The following is an 18,808-nucleotide window of genomic DNA, read 5'->3' on the forward strand; positions in this document are numbered from 1 at the left end:
CTTTTTTAGAAATTGAGACAGAGCAGGGCATGGCATAGTGGTACACACTTATAACCATAGCACTCTGGAGACTGAGGTAGGAGGATCAGAGTTGGATATTATCCTGGACTATATACAGAAACCCTGTCTCAAAAATAGATAAAATTTGCTTACTATGGAAGTTTGACATTTCTTACAATTTTATATAAACCCAGGTGAAAATACTAGGTTTATTCTTTTATGTAAGAACTATCAATAATAATCAACTTGGTCAGCTAGATTTTTAGTTATTCTAAGATACTCAAATGCTTTCACTCACATTTATAAAAGTAAGAATTCCTTTTTGGAAAGTAAGAGGACTTAAGAGTTGGAGACTGTTTTTGAGATTTACTTAAAAGAGCAGGCGTTAGCTGTTAATGAGAGTATCTAGTCTCCAGGGACTAAGATAGTATCTAGCCATTAATCCTCATTATTATACCACCACCTTGCTACCTCCATAACTCAAGCCCTTTTTTCTTTTCTAATGTCTGGAAGAGCAAGAGGACATGGTGACTAATTCTCTTAGGTAAATAACAAGCAGCTGTTTGATTAATGAGTAATTTAATTTGCTATTGGAATAATTTGTAGACAAATAACTGCTTTCTAATAATAAATAAAAAATACAGTTTAAAAATAATATAAAAAATCAACTCTACTTACAATACAAACTTTAGCAGCTTCTGTGTTGAAAATTACAGCTTTATAGCAAGTAGGACAAAGATATTTCTTGTTATTTTTATTGCCAGTTAAACAAGATAGTGCTATTTTTGAAGGCTACCTTTTTCCTTTTCCTTTTAATTGTACACGTATATGGGTATTTTGCCTGCCTGTATGCCTGTGTGCCATGTGCATGCAGTGCCTTTGGAGGCCAAAAAAGGCATTGGACTCCCTGGGACTGGTGTTACTGAGGGACAGTTAAGAGCCTACATGCAGATGCCGCAAATCAAACCTTGGTCCTCTGGAAGAGAAGCTGAGCCATCTCTCCAGCCCCTTAAAGGCCAGCTATCTTTTCTGTCCTCTTTTGCTTTCTACATTCTTTGGTATTTCTGTGCATTTGAAAAGTAATAATGTGTACCAAATGTGCATGACATTAATTCTTTGTAAAGGTCACAGTTAAAGTGCACATGGAGTCTCAGATCTTTGTAATCAGTATTTGAACTTTATAGTGAAGTCCTTGACAATTTTTTTGAGCCACTGCAGATTCCACTTTCTCAGGTTTTTCTTTCTTAACAATTCACAACCGCAAGATATTTAAATTATCTTTCATTAACTACATGGTAGTACTTGATGTAGTCAGTTAGAAAACCTGGTTTTCTTCTTTCACACTGGTAGAAGGACACAATAGTTTTAAACAGGTTTTTTTATACAGCTATGTGAATTTTTTTCTCATTTTTTTTTCTGTTTGTGTACCTAGTGGGTTTTACCTTTGTAAAGGAACCATCAAGTAGTTAATATTGTATTATGAAATAATGTAGGACTTTCCTTCTAAAATATAGTGAGGGGTGGGGAAACTATTCTTGAGAATTTTCTTTAGAAAACTGTTGACCTGAGAGAAATTTATGCATCAACTGTTATGTAGAAAAAAAGAGGACTATTTATTCTAGGAAGCTTATGGAAGTTCTGAAGCATGACACTTCTTTGGGAAGGCACTTTTTAAAATGCTACTTTCTGTAAAATTTTAAGAACAACTAGAGAACTGTGAATTTCCATTCCATCATTGGTTATTTCTAGTTTCTGTTTTGTTTTTTAATGTACTTTGAATTTTTGCTGTTAATCATTAACAGAAATGCTAACACTCTTTTTTAGATTTGTGTGTGACTCTTTCCTGAGCATCTCTTCAATATTAACCATTGATTCTTGAGAAATATTTTTCAGTGAATATTGTGATAATGGATTTTATTTTATCCTTTCAGGATTTGAAAGTATTCTTGAAGGGCTGTTTGGACCTGCATTATTAAAAGATCTCAGTTTATTTAAAGGTATTCAAAATATTTATGGTATTTCACAATCTTTGAGGTTAACACCTTGGTGGTTTAGGTATCATACTCAGTTTTATATGGGTTAAACTCCATTCATGTTAGCATGTTTGTGTTTGTTTTATAATGTTAGTATATGTGTAGGTAGCATAATTAGCTAATAAGCAGCTAGGAATTAAGTGAAGAATTTTAAAGACAGAAGTGGTGGTGGGGTTCGTAGTGGAAAGAATTTCAAGATATGGCTAGGAATAGAGTACAAGTTTTTGCATGTGTGAGACCCTGAGTTTGATTAGAACATAAGAATTAGGCTTGCAGTGGTGGTGCACCCCTTTATTCCCAGCACTCGGGAGCCAAAGGCAGGTGGATTGCTGCAAGTTCCAGGCCAGCCTAGTTTACAGAGCAAGTTCCAGGACAGCCAGGACTGTTTGTTATACCGATAAACCCTGTCTTAGAAAAACAAAATGAGATTTTTTTTTTAATTTTTTATTTATTTTTTATTTTTACAAAATGAGATTTTAATGAGGGTTTTTTTAAGCTACATAATATTTTGAAGAAAGCTATGATTTTCTGAAAATTTTTGTTTAATGACTATTAAAACTTTTTTTTCTTTTGCAGAGTGTGAAGCTGAAAGCATTTCTGATTGGGCTTTTGATGAAAATTGTCTGTTCTGTTGCTTGAGAAGAGATAAAGTAAAGGTAACCAAGAAGCTTGGAAAACTTGTCTAGTATGGTATTTTAGTTTCTTTAAAAAAAAAAATTGAATCATTTAATTGGAGGATTTGCAGAAAAAGGAAAATTTGATTTCCTGTTTATACAAGATTTGATAGTAACTGGCTTTTCAGTTTAAACTGTTTCCAGTATGTTGATTAGCCTCCTAAGAAATCTTACATCCTAACATACACTGTCTTATGTATATTTAAGCAGAATAATTAACCTGGTCTCAAACTGTTATGTTTATCTGAAATATAAAGTGTATGATAATTTAAAAAAGTAGAAGTCATTTGTGGTACAAAAAGATAGTAGTTACTAATTTGTGTAGACTCAAGACTTAGTAAGTTTATAATTTTAAATATTTCTTTATAATATCTGGCCATTAGCTCAACCCTTGGGTTTCTGTTTTACTGCCTTTAAAAAAAAAAGGTATCATTTTGCTCTGGAAACATTTAAGTTACTGAAAACTCAGTAGTGGGTTTACCACTTTACCTTGCTTTCATGGTATCCTATTCTCCACAGTTACCTGCTGCAAAGCCTAGGGAACATTCTGATTTATTCTTTCTGCTATGTACTAACTTTAGTTCTTTGGCAAACTTCTGTCAATTACTCCTATTGAGTTTTGTTCCTTTTTTATCTCCACGGTTATCACTGTAGTCCATACTCATAGCATTATTTCTGGACTGCTGAAATAACATGGTTTTTGTTGAACAAATGCTCTCTCCTTTTTCTAATCTTAAATACCTCGTCTTTGCAGCTTGAAAGTCTATTGCTTCTTCTTCTGCCTCCCCTGTCCTATGAATGGTACACATACGCTCCGTTTACCGTTTCACCTTTTATACTGTTGTAGTAAATGCAATTTGTACCAAGTATTTGTCAGTTGATATTATGCCGTATTTTGTTCCCCCTTTTCTGAAAGTTTTGAGTATTTGTTCCTTCCTTCATTTCCAATTGCTAATGACAGCCATGCTTATATGTTCTTTGTCTCAGTTATACCACAGTTTTATTGCCTATGGTTGAAACATAGCTTTTAATATCTGAATGCCATCATGTGAACAGTTTAAAAGCTTCTTACATATATTAGGGCATCTTTTTCTTGTTTTCTCCATGAAAAATTGTTGCTGCTACTGCTATCCATGGTAGTCTACTTTTGTTAAATTAATGAGAAGGTTGTTTTGAAATTTACTGGTTTTGAAATAGTAGAGAATAAAGCAACATTGTCAAGAGTGGGCTATAGATGGATTTGATGTTTGATGTTTAAATTCTGTGCGTTTGCATTTATGTGTGTATATGTTAGATGCCAGCTAGTGAGTAAATCATTTAATAGGAATTGTAGAAAAGGAGAAACAGTTGTTTTCTTTTCAGGTTAGAATTGGAAAGAGAGTCATTCTCTGCCAAGTAACGGGTACATATGTTGCTGTGATGTGATTGAAAGTTCTCTCTTGATATATAAAGAACAAATTCTGAATCAATATTCCTAGGAGAAAACAGAAATAAGACATGAAATAATATATCTATTAAAATAGCTGTTTTTGCTCATTGTAGTTTTGCAGTTTTAGTTGACCTTTTAACTTGAATATTTTTCTGTGGGGAGGAGGTGTATGCACATATGTGTGCCAGTTTACTCATCTCTGTGTGTGTACACTTATGGAGGCCAGATGGTTGACTTTGGACATCTTCCTCTACTGCTCTCCACTTATAATTTGAAACAAGGTCTCATTGAACCTGGATGTCACTGCTAACATCCAGACTAGCTGGCCAGTGAACCCTTGGAATTTGACTGTATCCTATTGTTCCCCTATCTCACTGCAGATGTTCCAGATATGCTCTGGTCATTTCTGACTTTTCATGGCTTCTAGGGGTCTGAACTTACTGGGTCATCTCCCCAGATGCAGAAAGAGTGTTTCTGTTTGTCAGCTCAGCTGGTTCTAAGAGTCTGTTTGCTTCTTTCGACACCATACAATCTCTGGTTTTTTTGTTTTTTGTTTTTTTGTTTTTTTTAAAGACAGCCATCCAGTACTGGAAAATAGGAAGTGAAGGAACCTAATATAAATTTTTATAAATAGCCTTTGCTGTATTATATTAAAAATGTTTATGTCTTGGGACTCTTTGTAGACATTTGTAACATCTTTTTTTTTTTTAAAGATTTATTTATTATGTACACAGAAGTGGGCGCCAGATCTCATTACAGATGGTTGTGAGCCATCATGTGGGTGCTGGGAATTGAACTCAGGACCTCTGGAAGAGCAGTTGGTGCTCTTAACCTCTGAGCCATCTCTCCAGGCCCCCATTTGTAACATCTTACTTGAGAAATATTAGAATTTAGAAATAAACTCATTGCTTGATGCTCTCATCTGTAAAAATAGAAAAAAAATGGAAATACCAAGAAAATATGACAATATGTAATAGTATTGTACATGTTACTGGAGTCTTGAGTTTGGGGCTAATGATGAGATAATCTAGAGTATGTCTAGAAAAGCAGAAGTAATGGCCTGTTTGAGAAAAAGGTAGATGTATGTTTTGTTTTGTTTTGTTTTAAATTTAAGCTAATTGAAATTTTAGTGACTAATAAGGCTGTTAGAATGGATAATAATACAACTTTCATATTTATTTATATGTAAGTGAAAAATATCAAAAGTAGCTAGCTGTCTTTGGGAAGTGGAACTGATACTTACCTGTAGTTTACAGTGTTCCCTCTTTCTGGAGGAATGTGTTCTAAGATTTCTGGTTAATGCTTAAAATCATTGATAGTATTGAGTCATGTATGCATACTGTTTTTCCTGTATATAAAAGCTTATACTTTATAATTAGGCACAATAGGAGGTTAACAATAGTGACTAAAGTTGTAACAATCAGAACATTTCCTGTTCATGCTTCCACTCATCAATTTAATGTCTCGTCTGCCTTAACTAAGTGCTTTGATGTATCATGGCTATAACTTTGTCAAAACTAGCACAAATTTTACTTTCTTTCACAATTTCACAGATTGGGCCTGTCACTCTGTTGGTTTTTTGTTTTTTTAAAGATTTATTTATTTCACTTTAACGTGTATCAGTGTTTTGTGTGTGTGTGTGTGTGTGTGTGCGCGCGCGCGCACCATATTCATGTCTGGTGCCTGCTGATGTCAGAAGAGGGCATTGGATCTCCTAGAACTGGAGTTACAGGTGTTTGTGAGCTGCCGTGTGGACATTGGGAATTGAACCCAGATTCTCTGCAGGAACAAGTGCTCTTAACCACTGAGCAATCTCTCTAGCCCCTAGGATTAGTTTCTTAGCAGCTTCAGCATACAATTTTTAAAAGATTTTTGTTTTTTAATCATGTGTATATGTATGTGTTGGGGCAGGTGATGTGCCAGTAAAGAGCAGAGGTGTTGGATTCCCTAGAGCTGGAATTAAAGGCAGCTGTGAGTCACCTGATGTGGGTGCTAGGAATTGAATTCTGGTACTTCTGGAAGTATAATACATATTCTTAACCTCTGATCCATCTCTCCAGTCCAGCGTATGGTTTTTTTTTTTTTTTTTTTTTTAATCCTTATAATATTAAGAATTTTCACCTTTAACTTATATGAACTATTTTATGGCATATCAGAATTTCCAGTCTCACTACGTTAGTGTTTTGGGACATTGTTTAGTGAAATACAGTCTACTATGTGATAGCATGGCATGCAGTTTATTCGATAAGTAACAGCTGTTGCGTATAGCATGTCAGCACTGGACCAGAGTGAAGCAGCTTGAGATTTCACTGCACTGCCCATAACAGCACACAACAAAACTTGTGAATTATTACTGGAATTTTGCATTTCATAGTTTTGGGCTACAGTTGACCATGGGTAACTTAAACTATAGAAAGTAAAACGACCAATAAAAGAAACTACTTTAGTAAAATACCACAGAGGTTAGAGAATGTAATTTATAGGTAAAGATAGCCACCATCTTTTGAGCATCCTCTTTGCCAATACTTTTTGTATGTTACAGTTTAATCATCAAAACAATCCTGTGAAGTTGGTTTAAAGATATTCTAATTTTACAAACAAGAAAATGGAAAGAAAGGGTCAGAGACTGTTATAGGCAAAGCCACATAATTGAGATTTCACCTTTGTTTTTGGTGTTAATCCAGATTGTTAACAAAAATAAATAACTGGAAATATTGAAAGTATGAGGAAGAATTAAGCAGGACTTAGAATTACTTGGAAAGAATAAAAAAAGTAAGAGCTTAATGCTGTTTGAAAAGGCCAGTTTTAGCTATGCTGGGAGCCAGTGAATCCTAACTTCCTGGCTTGCTCACATCTTTCCCTTTTCCCTTTTCTCTTTATTGGCAAAAGTATTCTGTGTATTTACTAAATAAGAAGCTGAGAGTTTTCATAAACTTGAAAAATTACATTAATGTGTATTTTGAGTGTATCCATGTGTCAAGAATATATTCAGGCCGGGCGGTAGTGGCGCATGCCTTTAATCCCAGCACTCGGGAGGCAGAGCCAGGTGGATCTTTGTGAGTTCGAGGCCAGCCTGGGCTACCAAGTGAGTTCCAGGAAAGGCGCAAAGCTACACAGAGAAACCCTGTCTGGGGAAAAAAAAAAAAAAAGAATATATTCAGAATCTTCATTTCTTCATTTCTTACTCATCTGCTTCTTAAATATGTTTTTGGGAGGGAGAAGGTACTGGTTTTTTTTTTTGAGATAGACTTACTGAATAGACCAGTTTGGTCTTAACTCCCAATCCTCCTGCCTCAGTCTCCTGAGTGCTACCATGCCTGGCATTTAGCCTTTAAAAGTTTTTTTTTTTTAGGCATAAGATGGGCATGGTGGTACAATAATACCTGAAACCACAGGTAGGAAACTTTAAGGACAAAGTTCCAATTCTCATGTAAGCATTTTTAGAGCTAATTGTTAATACAAGAAAATATAAATAATAAAAATAGCAGATGCTGGAGTTGCTTTATCAAGGAAGTAGAACTCAGTTTGTATCTCAAAAGGAAATCTTTACTTAAGTCATTGATTTAAGTAGTTGGTTTTTTAGCATGCAGTAGAGAGATATTTATAATGAGAAAATTGTAGGATCTAGCAAGAACCCAGAAAACAAGCCTGAACTAGGTCTTTAATATGAATAGTCACAGGGAAGATTTGTTAGAGAATCTGTACTAAAGCATTACCAGTACTTGGTGATTATACATAAATTATGTAAATGTTTAGTGGATGTAAATAAAGGAGAAGGAAGTGATACTAAATTCATCTTCCAAGCCCAGGTGGATTTTGAGGAAGGGGAGAAAGGTGAAATAGCCAGTGAGTTACCTGGAAAGCTGTGTATAGTGAAAATAAGCATATAATTGAAAATGTCCAGTCCAAATAGAGTTTTATAAACCAAATTGAAATACAGTATGCGGGATGAAAACTTGGGAGAATTTTGAAGCAAAGTCTTTGAGACTTGCAGAGGACCTTCATTTTAAGAAGTAGACAAAAATCAACTTGGAAAGAAAAGTAGAATAAAAGAGTTGCCTGCTTCTCATCAAGTACCCTCCAGGTTCCACATGTAACAAAGTACAGAGTCTGTGGTCATCTTTATTGTACTAACATAGACTTCCTGGGCCATTTCTCAGAATAGAATGGACTTTAAGTTAGGCGAATGAGTGCCCCCAGAATACACTCTAAGAGAATGGTTTGCCAGGATGAGGAGAGCTAGACTGTAAGTCTGACAGTTAATATTAGTGAGAAATTAGGTGATTGTGTATGTTAAGTAATGGAGATGTAGTACTAATTTTTCAAGTAATTAAAAAGAGTGATAAGGAAAACAAGAGCAGAGAATGCATAGATAAGGGTTTAAGACAAGATTTTTGGAGCAGGATGGAAGCTTGAGCAGTTTCTATTCTTAGAAGAAGCTGGAGAGTAAGAAATTAAAACAGGCATAGAGTGCTGGAGACATGGCTTAGTAGTTAAGATTTTATACTGCTCTTGCAGAGGGCCCAAATTCACTTCAGTACTCAGTCAGACTGCTCACAACCACCAGAAACTCCATCTCCAGGGGATCCAACATTCTCTGCTCGACTTCACTGGCACAACCCCCTCCCCCATGTGCATATGCCCATATACATACACACATAGGCACGTGAGTAAAAGTTAAACAAAACAAACGGAAGGAAGGAATGGCTGAATAAGGCAAGACTGTAAGAAACCCACCAAGAAATTAGCTATAAACAATGCTGGGAATTAGGACACACTAGTTTATGACTCTAGGAGTCACAGTTGTTAGGGATTCAACAAGGCAAGAATGCCTTAAACATTAAGACTCTTGCCTGCTAACTTGTCGATAGAGTTCTATAATCCTCATTTGGATTACTGTTCATTACTAGCATACTAGCACGCCAACAAGAAGAAAGGTAGTTTCATGAAAATTAATTGGTAAAATGACTTCATTCAGCATTGTATTTTGAAGCAAGAAAAGAATTACTAAAGTCTTCATATTAAATAAAAAATTACTCCTATAGTGTTAACATTTTGTTAGCATAAAAAAAAGGCATTTTGTATAGACATTAGGGTTCTAAGATTTTATTGATTCTAAAGTTCTGTGGTGTAGCTAGAGAGTTTTCTCTCCGAGTCCCGCCAAGCCCTGGCAGTCCTACAGCCCATTTATAAAATAAACACATAGACACTTACATTATTTAAACTGTTTGGCCTAATGGCTCAGGCTTCTTGTTAACTGTTCTTATATCTTAAATTAACCCATTTTTATAAATCTGTACCTTGCCACGTGGCTCGTGGCTTACCAGCATCTTCACAGGCGGTGGCTGGCAGTGTCTCCCTGCCTCAGCCTTCCACTTCCCAGAATTCTCTTCTCTGCTTGTCCCGCCTATACTTCCTGCCTGGCCACTGGCCAGTCAGCATTTTATTTATACAGAGTGATATCCACAGCACCGTGGTTTTCTAAAAAAGTTTCCTTTTTCTTCCTTGAGAAGAGCCCTCCCGCCATCTCTCTCTCTCTCTCCTCTCCTCTCTCTCTCCTCTCTCTCTCTCTCTCCTCTCTCCCTCCCTCCCTCCTTTCCTCCCTCCCTCCTTCCCTCCCTCCCTCTCCCCCCCCTCTGTCTCTATTAGATAAGGCTGACCTAGAACTCACAGAGATCTACTAGTTTCTTTCTGCCTGCCAAGTTCTGGGTGTTTGCATATGGACTATCTTTCTCTTCTTTCCCCTCTATTATAAAAGACTATTTTTATACTATTTATCTTCTCTCATCATTTTTTATTAGACTTATGTTCTTTACAGTGTTACTTGTATTTTCTTTATAATTTTTTCTTACTTTTATTTATTGAGGTGTGGGATATGCAGGTCAGAAGTCAACTTGCAGGAGTTCCGCCATGTAGGTCCCAGCTCAAAATTAGGTCCTCAGATTTGGAGGAAAGCACCTTCATCTGCTGAGTCATCTTGCCACTCTGATTTGCATCTTTGAGTATACCTCTTTGTGGTTGTATTGTATGTTTGTTTTGGTTATTCATTTTTAAAAGGTTTAATTTATGTGTATCTGTTGGCACACATGTGTGCAGGTGGCCTCAGAGGCCAGAAGAGGGGGTTGGATAACCTGGAACTGGGGTTGCAGACAGTTGGGAACTGCCATGTAGAGAATTTAAACCTAGATCCTTTGAAAAGTAGCTAGTGCCTTTAATTACTGACTAATCCATCTATCCAGCTCCCACAGATAGTACTTTTATAGGTATAATAGTCTAGTAGAAGAATTAAGAAATAGATGATATAAGATATAAAACTAGGGCTGTCCAGTGCCACAGATACAGTGCCGTGAGAGTTCATAATGCTTAAACTTTATGATGGTATTATCCTAAATGGATGGTTTTATATCCTTTCACTTAAAATGACTATGGACATCTAGGGACATCCATAGTCAAAAGAACAGAGTGGATAAAATTTTCAGCAAGCCTTCTTATCTGTTGGGCTGTTGAATGAAAATTGGGATAGTGTCAACTTTGAATTTCCAGTAAGTAGAGATCCTTATTATTAACTGTGAGGGTGGTTTATATTTATCTTTCGTACTTTTTAATAGATTGTGCTTGTATAATGTAAGAAAACTATCCACAGCAAATGGTGAGCTGCTGTACATTATGAATACTACATCAAAACTCACTTTCTGTAGAGTTACTTTAAGATGTTCCAAAAGATAGATGTCTAGAGGATGATTCATTTTCTTTCAGATGCCTGCAGGATGGTTGCCATTTTCCTTCAGCTTATGAAGTTGCAGGTCTGCTTCGTTAAGAAGCTAAGAAAATGTGTGTATGTGGGGGACTGCTGGAATACTTACCATTTGATAGGGATTGTATTAAACATTTAATTGTTTGGAATATTAACAACTTAATACTAAGTATTTGTCTTTTTTTTTTTTTAAAAAAAAGGATTTACTTACTTTCAGTAGTAAAACCAACAACTGTACATTACCCTCATTACACAAAAGCACCAGCCAGGGGGAGATAAAGGCACTGATGGTGCTCAGTCATGGATCTAGTATTCATATGAGAAGCCCTTGATCAGCGGGCAGCTGGCTGAAGATCTCTATTTTAACACTAATGGCAAGAGTCTTAAGACTCTTTTAGTTTGGTTTGGTGTTTTTCAAGACAGGGGTTCTCTATGAAACAATCCTGGCTGTTCTATAACTTGCTTTTAGACCAGGCTGGCCTCAAACTCACTGAGATTCACCTGCCTCTAAAGTGCTGGGACTAAGACGTGTGCCACCGCTGCCTGACTGTCTTACTACTCTTCACAGATGTTCCTAGAGACTTTATCCGATCATGGAGTTTTCAGTTTCTTATTTTTAAAAATATTTATGTTAATGTCTCTACCTCTCTGAAATCCTAATTCTTGTAGAGTCATTTGTGTTGAACCATTACTTCCTTGTGTTTCAGTTCTTCACATACTCTCTTTTCAGATGTATTAAACAATCCCTCCCAAATTAAAAAGAGCTTCAGTGTATTTCAGCCTTTAAACCTGGTTGATTTCCTACTCATTAACTTGGTAGTCTGCTTATCCAAACTGAAGATAGCATTTATATACAATACAGCAAAAAATGTATTTACTTTGTTTATATAAAGAACAGTAATTTAAGATTCTCTCTTAGATAATTGACCTTAAAGTATATGAACATTTAAAGTGGTGGAGCCGTTTTATCTAGGACTTGCTGGCATTTAAAATAATCAGATGAAGGAAATTGGCATTTAAATCAGTGAATTGCATCTTGTCAGCTCTTTTTAGCTTATTACTTAAAATGTCAGGAAGCCGTGGGTAACAGGCATGGCTGTAGCTATGGAATCATAACCCCAGAAGACTGTTCTAACATAATTACTACACCACTTGTGTATATACACTTGCTTTTATTGCCTAGGTTTTTGTAGTGTGCCCTGTGGTATGAAATCGTAACAGTTGCACCTGCATTTAGATAATAAGGCACATAGTAGGTATGTATTTAGGTAGGAGTAGCTTTCAAAAGTCATCCTTTCACTTTTGTGTTACACTGGGGGAACCCGGGCTGCTTTATTCTTCTACATGAAACCTATCATTTGATTTTCCATTTCCTTTTCTTTCATTCCCTCGAGAAAATAAGAAGCCATTTAAGCTTCTCTCTCCAGTCTTACCTCCCCAGATGTAGGGTGACAAATGTTAGACTTATAAAAGAAATGGTAAGAAATGTTCGACCTTACTATTTAAAATTTAACTTTATTAACAGTTTATTGCTGTGAGTGCTGACTTCCATGCTGATATAAGTTTCTTGCATTGTTTATTCAGTGACACCTTTGCTATTCCAGGGACCCCTGGGGCTATATTTGTTTTAAATCTGGGAGAAGTTTCACCTTTCTATCAGGTCAACAAAATGTGCTCTGTCACTAAGTCTTGCCCAAGTTAAAAGAAGAGACTGTATATGCAACAGAACTTGCATGTGCCTGTAAGACCTTAAAGTATTTACTATGTGACCCTTAACAGAACACTTCTTACCTTCAGTGGAACATTTACTCCAGTGACACATTTGGAACCTAGTATCTTTACTACCCTGAAACTAATTTTCAGTCGTCTTTCAAAATTGAGGTAATAGTTTATACAGTAAAGCTAATTCAAAGAGTAGGGTTAGTTGATTTTGGTAAAAGTTATATATATATATCCCACCAGCTTCGTGACAGTTCCACTTATCCTGATGTTTTTCCCCTTGCTCCTTTGTAGTTAGTCCCTTCCCCAGACTTCCAGACTTGTGTAATCACTAGAGTTTTATCTTTCCTAGAACTATGTATGATCCTGCATTTTCAAGACCCCTAATTGTTTTTATGTATAATGTTCTGTTCCTTTTTATTTTATTGTAGTTTTCCTTAGCATAGACATGGCACAGTTTAGCTCATCGTTTCTTTGTAACATATTTTATGTATATGAGTGTCTGTCCTGCATGTATGTGTGTGTAACACATGTGTGCCTAGTGACTGCAGGGGTCCAAAGAAAGTATCAGATACCCTGGAACTGGAGTTACAGACTGTTGTGAGCTGCCATATGATGCTTGGAACTCAGCCTTCATTCTCCGCAAGAACAGTGAGTGCTCTCAACCTCTGAGCCATCTCTGTCCACAAGCTGTTCGTTTTTAGTGGATCTTTGAATTGTTGTTAGATGATGACTGTTGTGACTTACTCATTTATAAGTCTCTTTGAGGGTACTGAGTCTGTTTTCATGCTGAGTAGTAGTGTATGTTCCTCATCTTCCATCAACTGTAAGAGAACACCAGTGTTCCACATCATGCTAGTGTTAGTGTTGCCAGTCTTCACATTACCCAGTGGCTGTCTTCTGTAGGTGGTATCTGTCTCATGACAGTTCTCTTTTTTATTCCTTGGATGACAATTGGTGTTGAGATTTCATTCATATTCATCTCTCCCTGCTTCCTTTCCATTCCTCTCTCTGCTTATACATAGACAAACGTGTGTGTGTGTGTGTGTGTGTGTGTGTGTGTGTGTGTGTGTGTGTGTGTGTTTTACCATATATATGGTAAAATATTTCTTTAGCCTGTTTGCCACTTAAAGAAATTTACTAAATTATAATCTTTCTTTATGTATTCTTTATAAACCTTTTGGTCAGGTGTGATGTACAGCTATTTTCTCTTAGGATGTAGCTTGTTCTTTCCCTCTCTCCCTTTTAAATTTTTATTTATTTATTTACCTGTTTATTTTCTAGGAGTGTGCGGTAAGTGCCTTTACCCACTGCCCCCAGCCTATTCAGATATTTTTCTTTCTTTTCTTTCCTTTTCTTTTTCTTTTCTTTTTTCTTTTTTTGAGACAGGGTTTCTCTGTGTAGCCCTGGCTGTCCTGGAACTTGCTCTGTAGACCAAGCTGCCCTTGAACTCAAAGAGATCACCTGCCTCTGCCTCCTGAGTGATGCAATTAAAGGCATGCACCATGACAGCCCAACTCACTCAGATATTTTCTTACAGTGGCATAAAATAGACAAAGATATACTCTATATTTGAAAACATCTTTTGGAGATTTTTATTGCCTTGCCACTCCAAAAAGTGGTAAAGTACAATATTAAGTGGCAAGAGGACATTGTTGGGGAATAATTATTTTAAGGTGTGTTACTTTTGCTTATGTTGCATTTGTTTAACTCTGGGAAGCTGTGTTACTGTGCCTGTAAAAAACACCTGATGGTCTAATAAAGAACTGACCAATAGCAAGGCAGGAGAAGGGATAGGCGGGGCTGGCAGGCAGAGAGAATATATAGAGGAAGAAATCTGGGAGGAGAGCAAGAATCTAGCAGCCAGAGAAGGGAAGGACCTCAGCCACCCAACTACACAACCAGCAAGCCACGGAATAAAAGTAAGATTTACGGAAGTAAGAGAAAGGGAAAAGCCCAGAGGCTAAAGGTAGTTGAGATAATTTAAAGTTAAGAAAAGCTAGCTAGAAACTAAGCTAAGCTAAGGCCGGACATTCATAAGTAATAATAAGACTCTGTGTGTGATTTATTTGGGAGATGGCTGACGGGCCCCCCAAAAGAGTAATAAGACAACAACCGGACATATTTTCAAAGATTTCTATTTATTTTTATTTTTATGTGTGTGGGCATTTTGGGCATGTATGTCTGTGTATGATGTATATGCAGTGCCAAGTAGGCTGGAAAAGGTCATTGGGCCTCCTGTAGTTAAAGACTGTTGTGAACTGCCATATGGGTGCTGGGAATCGATTGTTGGTTCCTCTGGAAGAGTAACCAGTGATCTTAACTGCTGAGCCGTTTCTCCAACCCCCGTTGAAGTTTTTAGTAGAGAACTTTATGTCTTACTGGAGAAGATCTTAGCTCATAACTATTGCTCCTTCCCACTGTTGCTCCTTTAGAACTGTGTGGTTAACTATTCAGTACTATGTGGTTATGATCATCAAGTGGATTTTGGTGACAGAATTAACTGGGTGGGAGCTGACTTACCAACTTATTCTAAAGGAAGTAGCTTCTAGAAGAAAGAAATTCTAGCTTAGACCTTCATCTTTATTCCTATTTGGCTTTGGCCAAAAGCTTCTTTTTTATAATTGGAGCATCCACTGTCTTTTTTTTTTTTTCTAAAATAGAACAGTATCACATATTTTTGTTACTTTTTGCCAAACTATATATAATGCATCTATTTAAAACACACATGTGGTAGGGGAGCAACACTGGACTATTTTGTTGTCGATTTACTGTCACCTGGCTGTTGAGTTCTTTTGGCTCAATGCCACATAAACTTCCTTGTTTTTATTGGCTCTTTTTGTATTTTGTGTATGTATATACAGCAAAGGACAGGACAGTAAGCCGTGTTTTATTGATGCGTTATCACTATAAAATACATCCCTCAACCAAGGTTTCTCTCTAGAGACCAGGCTGGCCTGTAACTCAGCCTGCCTCTGCCTTCTGAGTTGCTGGGATTAAAGGCATGCACCAGCACACCTGACTTGCTATAAATTTTTAAACAGTATGTCGAGGAGCAGTTGATAGAAAGTATAATTAAAGCAAAACAAAGTGTATGATTTTGTTGTTTTTAATTTTTAGTTATTCTGCATAAAAGCCAATGAAACAGCCATTTAACTGAAAAAGTCATTTGTACGTGTAGTATGTGTGTGCATGTGTGCACACAGTTGGACTTGGAAGTGTATTCATTCTCATATGGATAGAGTACATAGGTTAATGGAGGTGTGTTTTTCAGTTCCTAACCACCTTAAGTTTTTGAGACAGTCTCTCACTGAAACTGAAGTTCACCATTCTGTTTGGCTGGACAGTCGGCCAGCAAGCTCTAGGTATCCAGTGTCTGTCTCGCCAGTGCTGATATTGTCGGCCATTCTTGTCTGGCTTTTTCCCTGAGTGCTCAGTGTCTGAACTCAGGCCCTTGTACTTTCATGACAGTTTTATTGATTGAACCATCTGCCCGGCCCGTAAAAGTAATTTCAAAACAACCATGTAACACCGTTTCAGTCTCTTAACTCTTACACAGAAGCCCAGACATTCTAACGATGAGATAGACCTTAAGAACAGAGAACTCTTACAACTCTTTTTAGATGGACAAAGTAGAATAGAGTTAGAAAGTACCTGAAGGCATTATTAAAAACAAAATCTTTTTGATGAACAATTCAGAGGAGGTTGGTAGCTCCTTTTTAGTAACAATTGAAATAACATGTGTTAAAAAATTAACATTTGGGAAATGTGGGGATGGAGGAATGGGCTAATATTTTTCCCAGAAACATGTTAGTTATGAATTGTTTCTGAGATTGGAGGCATGTTAATCTGTATTTCATTGTTGTAATCATATCCCCATAGATTCATTAAAAAAAAAAGTTAACATTAAGTCAAGCAGTGATGGTGCATGCCTTTAGTCCCAGCACTTGGGAGACAGAGGCAGGCAGATCTCTGAGTTCAAGGCCAGCCCTTTCTACAAAGCAAGTTCCAGGACAGCCAGGGCTAAACTGAGAAAACCTGCCTCAAAAAAATAAATAAATAAATAAATAAAAATAAAATAAAAAAAAGAAAAGAAAAAGGGAAAGAAGAAGAAGAAAAAAAGGTCAGCATTACCAGAAAAAAAGAAGCAAGCAAAGAAAAGCCTTCCTGAAATCTGAGTTTCAAATATTAGTGACAGTTTACCACTGCAAAATGACCTCATTTTTGTTGCAACAGGCTTAGCAGTTTATGCCCTAGTATATGGCAAAAACAGAATAGTCAGCTAACAGCCATTGGAGGATAACAGCTTGATGTGTGGCCCAAGTATAGGCAGATCAGCTTGCAGTTTGGAGGAAGAGCAAATAGACTAGAAGAGAACCAGACCTGACAGAGACCCTGAGAAGTCATAACAATGGTATATAGAAATGCCATCAGAAACTACTTACCAAATTGGATGAGGTGATTTACTCTTGCAATTTCAGTACTTTGGAGGTGTACAAAGGAGAATGCTATGTTCAGTTGAGCCTGGGCAAATACTGATGCTGTGCTTCGTACATGGGGAAAACCAGAACATTATGAATCATGTAAACCCAGCAACTTAATACACACAAGACCACATTACTCGCTTTTACTAGGTACATGTGGAACATTCTCTAGGATAGGCCATGTATTAGGACATAAGACAGATTCTCCCCTGCAGTTCTGAGGATCAAACCTAGAGTGCTCCAATGTATGCAAGCATTCTTGACTGAGCTACACCCTAGACCCAAAAATTAATAATTAAATTAATTTTTAAAAGGTTGCAATCTTAGTTTTCCAACAAGGTGGAATGAAAATTAAAAACATGCAGCAGGAAATACAATGAATTCACAAGTGTGGAAATTGAAACACTTTTGTTAGAAGATAGAACAAATCCTAGAAGAAAGTATAGACTAGCTTGATGAACTAAAATGAAACTTGATATCTAATTATCAGTATAAGTAATCTATGGTTTCAAATGCCTATAGTAAAAAGACGTCCCAAACCAGTATCCTAACCACTGCCTTAAGAAATTGAAGAAATATGAACAGACTAATCTAAAACAAACAGAAAAATGAGATCAGAGCACACATAAATAAAATAGTATAGAAAATCATAGAGAAAAAAAATCAAGGGGCTAGAAAGATGGCTCGGTAGTTAAGAGCACTAACTGCTCTCCCAGAGGACTTTGGTTCAAGTTCTAAGACCCACATAGTGGCTCACAACTGTCTTAATTCAAGTTCCAGGGGATCCTGTGCTGCCTTCTGGCTTTTGTGGGCACTGTACAGACATAAATGCAGGCAAGACCCCCATACACATTAAATAAAAATAGTTTAAAAAAATCCAGCAAAACTAAAAGCTATTTCTTTGAAAACATTAACAAGATTGATAAACTGCTGATTAAAAAAAGAACAGACTCAACTAATCATGAATGCTAATGGGGGAATTACCTCCATTTTTATGGCAATAAGGATGCAAGTATGGCAAATAAGGATATGGCAAAGAGATTGCATAGGAAATATTATGAATAATTTATATGCTGAAAATTAAATAACTTGATGGGGTAAATTTCCAGAAAAGGTGAAGTATCAAAATTTATTTAAGAAATATATTTGAACCAGGTGGTGGTGGTGCACGCCTTTAATCCCAGCATTTGGGATGCATAGGTAGGTGGATCTCTATGAGTTCAAGGCCAGCCTGGACTATAGAGAGAGTTACAGGACAGTTAGGGCTGTTACACAGAGAAAACCCTGTTTCAGGAGGGAAAAAAGGAAAGGGAAAAAAGATATTTGAATAGATCTGTATTGTGAGTTGAATTATGCACCCCCCCCCAAAGTTATGTTGAAAAAGAATAGTAACTGATGGTACTTATGAGTGTGACTTTATTTGAAAAATTAGACCTTTGGAGTCTTAATATAGTCAGGTTGAAATGAAGTGATGGTGGGTCAATGTGGTCCTTGAATCCAATGACTTGGTGTCTTTATAAGTAAGGATAGAGACTTGAAGGGACAGACAAGCACATAGAGGGAAAGGGATGTATAAAGATAGACACAGATGTTTGATTACATCATGGTAAACCTGGGAATACCAAAGGTTGTCAGCAGAGGTAGAAGCAAGTATAGAAGGACTTTTAGAGCCTTCAGAAAGGAAAGAACTCTGCAAACGCCACGATTTTGGACTT

General features: G+C 36.6%; 1 protein-coding gene across 10 annotated transcripts in view; it reads left to right on the forward strand.

Moving 5' to 3' along the window:
- Window positions 1-18,808, forward strand: part of Lcor (ligand dependent nuclear receptor corepressor) — a 129,501-nt gene that overhangs the window by 52,354 nt on the left and 58,339 nt on the right. For 8 of the 10 annotated variants that reach the window (XM_028889370.1, XM_028889375.1, XM_037206848.1 and 5 more), the window contains exons 3-4: window positions 1,932-1,997; window positions 2,610-2,689. In XM_028889370.1, the coding sequence (XP_028745203.1) occupies window positions 1,932-1,997; window positions 2,610-2,689 (146 nt within the window). Of the gene's footprint in view, window positions 1-1,931; window positions 1,998-2,607; window positions 2,690-10,892; window positions 13,261-18,808 lie in introns of those variants that run through there. The other 2 variants (XM_028889373.2, XM_028889377.1) reach the window with 2 other exon arrangements.

The sequence above is a fragment of the Peromyscus leucopus genome, chromosome 1 (assembly GCF_004664715.2).
Source record: "Peromyscus leucopus breed LL Stock chromosome 1, UCI_PerLeu_2.1, whole genome shotgun sequence".
In the NCBI taxonomy this organism is placed as follows: Eukaryota; Metazoa; Chordata; class Mammalia; order Rodentia; family Cricetidae; genus Peromyscus; species Peromyscus leucopus.